The 9,300-nt window shown below is 39.0% G+C and overlaps 1 protein-coding gene across 1 annotated transcript; it reads right to left on the reverse strand.

Moving 5' to 3' along the window:
* Positions 1 to 1,719: 1,719 nt before the first annotated feature.
* oaz1b (ornithine decarboxylase antizyme 1b) lies at positions 1,720 to 7,104 on the reverse strand. The gene is given in 6 exon segments (XM_041959835.1): positions 1,720 to 2,826; positions 2,970 to 3,055; positions 3,458 to 3,630; positions 3,992 to 4,078; positions 4,080 to 4,131; positions 6,904 to 7,104. Coding segments are annotated over 6 exon segments (654 nt in total). The 5' UTR covers positions 7,029 to 7,104; the 3' UTR covers positions 1,720 to 2,695.
* Positions 7,105 to 9,300: the final 2,196 nt, after the last annotated feature.

A 9,300-nucleotide genomic window follows, 5' to 3' on the forward strand; every position in this document is an offset into this window, starting at 1 on the left:
TCTGAACAGAGCGAGCCGTCGTCAATGTTAGCAACGCCTCTGCTTTTCCTATTGTGACAAGTTAAAATGGCTGCAGTGCTGTGGGGGGAAAAAAAAGGCTTGGAAGCAGGATAATTTTGCCCAATCAAGAGAAGCAGGTGTTGCTCGTGTGCACCAGCACAGGTGTGCTGAGTTATTCTTCCTGATTAGACCTCTACTCAGGATGAGAGCAGGCAGAGCCATGCTGGAAATATCTGGAGGTCACTGTCTCATTTGAATTAAGTGAAAATGTGGGTGTACGGTGGCTCTAAGATCATATTAGTAAATTGTAAAGGGTGGGCAGTCATTAACAGACACTGCAGTCCAGCACAGGATTCCTCTCCAGCATCAATCATTACATTACAAACATTATCATTATGTGCAGCTAATATGAGGACCAGCTGGGTAAGAGTCCATCATTTTGAGATTCCTCATACATTATCAGGCTTCCTGAGGCCACGTGAGCAACACATTCGTTTGTGTAACTGCACATCTCTCAGTTCTGTGTGCTGCAGATGCAACTTTAAACTCAGCTGTTGAACGGTCATGTGTGGTTCAGTGTCCTGTGGAGCCTCCTGGTGGTTTGAAGACACAGGACATGCTCTGGATGTCTGCCCTGCTGCTCTTTTGTAACTGACCTGATTTTCTTCAGTTTGAGGAGCACAGATTACACGATGTTGGATACTGGTTGAAGCATAACCAGGGGCTATTAATTGTGCTGCTCAGTATACAGTGTTAGGTAACGATGCATACAAATAAAGCTTTAATCGAAAAAATATTCCTGGTTATGTAGAACACAGATTTTTGCAATAAATGCATGCACTTTTAAAGCAACCACACATTAGCGCACCTCCAGCAGACATCAGGCAGAACACTGAATGAAGTCATTGTCCAGTTATTTTAGTTTTAGATGAACTAGAATAACTTCCTTATGGTAGGAGTGTAACAAAGGGTATTATGTGTATGTCTGGGTGAAATGGAAGTTATCACTTATATTGACGTACATGATTCCATTTTTCCAAAGGAGCACAAAGTACTGATAGAGAGCTTCATCACATGGTGCAATGTCAATCACCTGAAGCTGAATATCAGCAGAACCAATGAGATTGTGGTGAACTAGTGCTTTAAATATGAATGTTGCTGCAAAGAAGCAAGGAACAGTAACATGTGGATGCTTCACACACATCTCAAATCCAAGATTAGTGTCACCAATTCAGTGTCTGACCAAATGTGAAATATTGACACAATCTCCCCTTCTGTCCCTGAGTTACGGTGTTGAATAATGGCCAGAAAAGTGTTTCTCCAGAACATTATAACATCACCATGCAGCTGACCTTTGGGATTTGAAATCATTTCATCCTCAATCATTCTGGAGTTATGGTCAGAAATGTGTTTTGTGAGGTCACATTGACCTTTGACCGCCAAAATCTAATCAGTTCATCCTCGAGTCCAAGTGGACATTTGTGGCAGACGTGACAAAATTCCCTCACGGTGTTCTTCAGATATCAAGTTTACGAGGATGGGACGCACATGAGGTCACAGTGACCTTCAGCTTTGACCATGAAAATCTAATCAGTTCAGCCTTCCATCCTAGTGGCGCTCGTGAGAACATGATGCCTCCGGCCAGTGTTTGGCCTTGACGGGGCTCTTTATCAGATTTTCTGTGTGTGAGACTTGAAATACATTCAGTGACCAAAGGGGTGTTTTTTTGTTTGTTTTATTATCACAGAAGCACAACAGGTACCACTATGCAGGTGAACAACAAACTCAATACTATCAAGAAAAAAGTTAAAAGGAATGCTAATCCAGGAAAAAAAAAATCAATCATAACATCACAGCATTTTTTCAATCTCCAAAACAAAATACTACAATATTGTCAGATATACATGGCATAAAGAAGCAAAAGCACTTTGGATTATTCACTTTCCTTTCACTTTGTACCAATTCACTCATTGTAGGATCTTTAACTTGAAAACTGAAGCGCCAACATCACACATGCATTCATCTTGTCACTCCGGCTTGAGCCTAAATTGATTCACTATTCAGCAATGAAGTACCAATTATTGGGGCTGTTGCTCAAAAGAAACGTTTCAAAAATTCTAATAGTTTTAAGAGGACATTAGTGCTACAAATTAAAACTGGTCCCGCTGAAATGTATTTGTAATTCAATTCAGACAGAATTAAAGTCATTAGTTAGCCAATCAAAAGAAAGCTGGAGTACCCGAGTGTAAACCTGATGACCTTTTTACTGTACATTCAAGAAATTAAGAATCCTCCACCTTAATCTATCATAAAAGGAAATATTCATAAAAACAAAGACTTGACGAGAAAAAGAAATTATACCAGAATTTAACTTATGTCTATGACAACTGCAGTTTGATTTTAAGTCCAAAAAAAAAAAAAAAGTTCCCTCCTTTTTAGGTGACAACACCGATTAATCTTGAATGAAAACAGTATAATAAACACACAGGGAGAGGTGGTGGAAACAGGAGATGCACATCTTACATATTCCCTTCAACACAAAAAGTATGGAGAAATGAATGCTTGCATACAGAGAGCTACCGCCGAGGCATTAACACAGACGGTGGTGTATATGAGTAAGCTAGGACGGGGTGGACGAACATACAATGGGAAGAAAGGGGGAAGTAAGCAGAGGGCGGAGGGGCTGTCCAGAGGGCTACTCCTCATCCGAGGAGTCCCTGTCAAAATTGTAGGCCATGAAGAAAACATCGGGTCGAGGCGGGACGAGGGCATGGCCCGGTTTCACAATCTCAAAGCCCAGGAAACTGAATGTACGCACCAGTTTAGCTGCAAGAATAAGGCAGGGACAACAGATGTTTAGATGCAATACGAGTACGAACGTGGAAGGCTGCAATATTATGTAATCGAAGTTGTCTGGATGTTCAGAATGAAAAAGGTGTGCTGGGAAAAACAGGGTTGCTAGCACATACCACGATCATCTCTGTTCTTGTAAAAGCAGACAAATACGCTAACGACTTTCAGATGTTCTTCAGCATACTCCAAGAGAGCCGCAAAACTGGGGGGAGAACAGAGGGCAGCTTAGGTTAGAAAACAGAAAACTACTTCACATGCAGGCACAAAAACACAGCTGCCGAATCGCATGCACAGCCTATAAAATTATGTGTGTGTTAACAGATTATTCTAAGTGCTCTGCTTTCAGATGTTTCAAAAGTGAGCCAAGCTGAATCTCTAAAAGTCGGGCTAAAAATGAGATTAACAAGGTAATTATGGCTTGAAGGTCTGCAGGCTGCCAGAGTCCAAAGGAAAAAAAACAACTTCTACATAATACGGTTACTTGTTTTATTCAAACTTTAAGTGCCTTGTTTGCTCTCCTGTAACACTGCTCAGCTGAGCCATTGCTAAACCTAAAGCTATATTCCACTTGAAGTCTTTCTTGCTGCTAACAGTCTGGCCTCACCTCTCCTTGCTACCTTCAGGAAGAGGGTCAAGAGGTATCTCCACGTAGAGTGCGCTGCTGCTTAAAACAGCATCCCACTGTATTGTCTTGGTAACGGTGGGGCGACTTTGGAAGTGGAGTATCCTTGGTCGACCGTTCAACGCTGGCTCCTCTGTTACAGTCAACTTTCGGTCCTGGAAAGACAAATACTTGTAACACATCCGAGCAGTGGATGACATTAAAAGTGTCAGAGTCATGCAGATAGTATGTTTTTAATATCCAATAACTGAACCTATAAATAAACTGAACTCTCGAGGGAAAAGAAACTGAATGATGTGTCAGTGCTGTATGTGGATGACTGAATCAAGTCTGCCTTTCTCTGCTCTGTAAACAGACTCTGACAATGTATCATGTGACAGGAAACAGTTGCAGTCCGACGGAGCTCCTACTCTTGACACATATCTTCCTCTGAAAACAAACCACTTTGCTTCTGACTGTATTTCAGCCCTGAGACGGGGAGTGTGTGTGTGTGTGTGTGTGTTTCTATTTTCTTACTGAGTAGAGCGGCCGAGCTGAAGGAGTGTGATCCCGCGTGCCATTCCCTCGCCCACCTGGGATCTTCAGGGGTGGGAGAGGGGCATCAGGAGCACCACAGAGGCCCCGGGCCGCGGGTACTACTACAGTGCAGGGACAGACTGGATGGGAGGACAGAGAGAAGACACAATCACAACACTGACAGAAAAATCACAATCCACACTTTTAACAAAGGTTTTCTGTAATTCAACTTGCACCTTGTATGATGCCTTTTATATATATCATATATAACTGCAACCTCAACGACATGACATGGGTCTCAATGCAGATAAATATGATCTTTGATCAATTTATAGTCTTAAGAAGACCTGCAGCAATTTAATCTCATGTAACATCAACTAAGTCAGCATATTTTCAAACGACACCCTGCCAGTCTATGATACAACTGAGATCTCATTTCTGAAACAGCAAAAATTCAAGCACTTGTATTGTCGCAGGGAACACGCTCTTAATTATTTGTCTGACATGGATACACTTCGGAATTATAACCTAACTTCTGTTTATGTCGCTTTTGACAAAAACTGCTCTGGAAACAAAAACGTTTGCTTTATTACCAATAAAATATAACAACATATAATACTGATAACAAAAGCAAGTTTTCCCAAGTTGTAAACTTTAATAAATACTGCATTTATGTGCTCAATCCACAACATGTGTTACACAAGCAGGCCCGGATGTTCTTTCAAACCACTTACCGTTTGTGTGGCCCAAAACAATGGCACTGTGTTTACAGAGTTGTTAACAGAACTTTTTAAGAGCAGTGCACCAACACAGCAGGATGCGGTGGGAGGCAACCAACCAAAAATATTTGCTTCTATAAGCAAAAACCCAAATTCCCATTCTTCAACTCAAGTTTCAGTGTGGTTAGTTCAAACAGCTAAGAGCCCCCCAACATCAAGCGTCCACAAACTCAGTATTTGTTGTGCTGACGTTTACCAAACTGTTGGGTAAACAGACTGTATCTTGGGACCTAGTATACATCAAGAAACATGGTACTGACAAAGTCATACAAGTGGCAGATTTTCATACAAACCAAATTTGGACAAATAAAGCAAATAAATCTCAGCTGGGTTCATATTAGAGATGCAACTAATAGTAATTTGCATTAACAATACATGTGGCAGTTATTTTCTCAATTAATGGATTATTTGATATCTGTATTAAATAGCAATGAAATTGGGAAGAAATACCCATTCAATTTTCATAAATTCAAGGGGATCTCATCATTTTTTTTTGGCTTTGTCCAAAACCTATATACAAGAAAATCAACTAACCCTCACAATTGAGAATTTATGAATATTTGACCAACAATTAACTTATAATCAAAATCAGGGCTGCAACTAAAAATTGCTTTTACCATTGGTTTTTCTGATTGTTTTTTATTGTTCACTTTGTCTATAAGATGGCGTATAAAAACGCGTGTTTTTCATTCAACTTACACTTCAAACCCCGAAGATATTCTGTCTCCTATCATATCATATAAGTATCATACTTCATATTATATAAATAAACATGTAATTATCATATATATATAATACATCAACTTCTCGTGTTTGACAAGAACCAGTCAATATTACAGAACAACAGAAACAATAAATAAAATGATCAGCCCTGTTGAAAATTCATTTTCTGTTGATGGACTAATCCCTTTAACTCTACTTCAAATACAATAATACAACACTGGAGTTGTGCTTTAACAGGTGGTACATCAGTCAGGTAATGACCCTTTTACACTGAAACGAGGTTAACTGTGGCTTCATTAATATAGCTGGGTTACAAATCCATGTTTTAAGTACCCTTGGTCTGTACAACATAGACTATAATCGGGCGCTCTGCAAATCACTTTCTATTTATTTTGTTGTGAGCCGATAAAATTACACCACCACTTAAAATGTAACTAACGATAATAATCCGTCCCTGTCTGACAGCGCCTGATCTGTTTACATGGTGCCACTGCTCCGCCGTCTTCCTGTCGTCTCGAGGCTGCTGCAGTAAACTGTCGGTTGCGTAATAATCAACCTGACTCCGTTGTCAGCTCATGAGATCAACGTGGACAGAAACGTGTGCCCTTACGACCGTATTACCACATTTGTGGCCTGAAGTCACTTTCCTCCTGCCTGTCCGCAGCGGTCTAATATTATAATGTGAAATAACATGAAGTAACGTTAATAACACGAGCTAAGGCTAAATTATCTCCTTATGGACTGCCTGTTTAATACTAACTAATCCGTGCGTTTCTTAAAACCGCCATTGTTTTTCGTGGACAACGTCGCCATTGTCAAATATTTGGCATTACACTGACTCCGAGTTGTTGACCGTAAACTAGCACATCCAAGTCGGTCTGGTTTTTAAATAGGCTAACGGGAGGAGAACTGGAACAATTCTATTTAAATCCATTGACTGTTGACAGTTTCTGATCTCCAACGCCTCACACTGGAAATGAAACTACTTAAAATTACTTGTCAAAATTCTCCTTAACAAAACAATTTATTTTAATTGTACTGAAACGTTGATGCTGGCTAGCTAGCTGGCGCAGTTAACTACAGTGACGTACCATAAGTTCGACGACGCTCATGGCTAACGTTAGCTAATGCTACTCAAGTTGTCTCTAGGGCCAGCAAGTGGATGTCCGTACGTCAGTCAATTTTAACATGACAATTTAAAAACTTCAGCTAGAACTATCGCTCCCATAATACATGACGATAGGACATCGTTGACGCAGTGTATTTAGGTTACATTAATACTGAACATTTAAAGTTAAACGCATTTTACTTCCGCTTTCCATGGCTGCTAGGTAGATTAGCTTAGCCACCCCTCCCCCACATCAAGGTTAGCAGTTAGCTAGGTAAGGTATTTTTTCATCGTATACTTACTTCCCAATCATGTCACAGATACCACTACTCAAGTCCGCCATGGTAGTTAAAGACTGCTGTTTTCCTTCTTTCTCGCGAGCAAAGCAATGACTGTTTAGGATCCGCTGGAGGTTGGATTTTACCATCCGGCCTCGGGTAGAGACACGACGGGCTGACTGCTCTCTGCTATGCTCGGCTGGGTAGTGGTCGATCTGATAGTCGGGAGCTGGTGGAAAAGACAGGAGTCAAGTCACCCGAAATGAAAATCCAACACTTCCGTTCGATATTTTCCTCGACTTCAAAATAAACTATGCATTAATCGAAAACGTTTTAATTGGTCACAATTAAAAGTAATGCATTTCTTATACAATAACAAATAACACATTGATAACATTAGGAAAATTGCCTTGGAAGTATGGCAAAAGATGTTGGATTACAAGTCACCAATTAAATCATCGGTAAAAGAAAGTGAGAAGAATTTAACCATCCAATTTACTGTAAAACAAACAAAAAAATATATAGTTATAATTAAATAAAGGACTAATTTTCTGTTTGGATGAGAAAAGCAAGTCCCAAGAATGTTTTTATTAATAGCTTTTTAAAATACATTGTTAATTGCTATAATTGTTTCTGTTTAATTTGTATTTGTTTCTGTTTGGACTCTAAATTGACAATATTTTTATTTTTATACTCTTTGCATATAATGTACATAACCTTCTATAGTTGATTTTGGTTTGTATCTTTTATCTATTGTTGATTTTATGTTTTACCTTTTTTTATTGTTTATTTGTGTTGAATTTTGAGTGAGATTTGTTTCCCAACACAAAGTTCTAAATACTCTTATAAAGCCTTGTTTCCTCTACCAAGAACAGTAGTTGGGAAATACTAAAGACTACTTCCCTTGGCCTAAAAGTAGTCAAATTTAAATACATTGAAGATTAAAAAAAAAACAAAAAACAAAAAAACAGGAATCATCATCGACAACAAACTGGACTGGGGACTGTGTACAAGAAGGGGATGAGCAGACTCTGCTTCCTGAGGAAACTGAGATCCTTCAGCATGTGCAGCAAAATGTTGGAGATCTTCTACCAGTCTGTTGTTGCCAGTGCCATCTTCTTTGCTGTTGTATGTTGGGGCAGCAGCATCAGAGCCAGCGACACCAACAGACTTGATAAGATCATCAAGAAGGCTGGCTCTGTACTTGGACTCAGACTTGAGTCTTTTCAGACTGTGGTGGAGAGGAGGACGCTGAATAAACTGTTATCCATCATGGACAATGATCAGCACCCTCTCCATCACACAGTGGACAGACAGTGGAGCACCTTCTCCCACAGGCTGCTTCAGCTCCTCTGTCGAAGGGACAGATACATGAAATCTTTCCTGCCACATGCCATTACACTGTACAATAACAGCTAAAAATATATATATATATATACAATACTTCTTATCACTACTGTTTGCTACTTTTGATATTTTATTATTATGTATATAATTTTTACTGATTGCTATTTTGATATTTTATTCTGTATAGTTTGTTCTTTATAGTCCTATTTCACAAATTTTCACTTTTTTCACTGTGTTATGCTTACAGTCACGTACACTGCCATTTGCTGTAGATATTCTTTTTGTGCAAGACTTTTTCATTACTACTGTTTACTATTTTGCTATTTTATTATTATGTATATAATCTTTTTACTGCTCGCTATTTTGATATTTTATTATGTATACTTTGTTCTTTATAGTGTTATTTGACAATTTTTCACTTATTTCACTGTCTGTAATGCTGCTGCTGCTCTGCAATTTCCCAGCTTGGGATAAATAAAGTCTGTCTGTCTGTCTGTCTGTCTATCTGTCTATCTATCTATCTATCTATCTTATGAAATATCCAACAAGTCTTTTTAATTGTAGACTTGAAAAAACTCCCAATTTCTTGTTCTTGTTTCTTGTAAAATTACGACAGGAATAGTGCAAAACCCTACATGTTCTCCGTTAACGTAAAAACCGACACTTTTATTTTGAAAGCGGAAGACATGGTTACAGCTGAGACTAAAATAAGCTTATATCTAGCTTCACACACATGCTAACAAGCTAAAGCTAACTACAAAAGCTAAAGATGCTAGTGAAGAACATGACCGTAACTTAACCTTAGGGAGTTGACGGACCCTGACCTGTGACCACACTTAAAATAACAATAAAACACCGTAAAATCTGTCGAGTGTCGTCACTAGAATGTATATATATATATATATATATATTATGTATATATCACAATTAATATTAATGTCAAAACTAACTACGTGTCCTTCCTGATTATTCACAGCAAGTCGATACTTAGCCGAAAAAACAAATACGTGCGTTGACGCCGTTAGGCTAGCGGCTATGTATTTACATGGGAGCGTCTAATGGAACGAACAAAGA

The sequence above is a fragment of the Chelmon rostratus genome, chromosome 19 (genome assembly GCF_017976325.1).
Source record: "Chelmon rostratus isolate fCheRos1 chromosome 19, fCheRos1.pri, whole genome shotgun sequence".
NCBI classification, from domain to species: domain Eukaryota; kingdom Metazoa; phylum Chordata; class Actinopteri; order Chaetodontiformes; family Chaetodontidae; genus Chelmon; species Chelmon rostratus.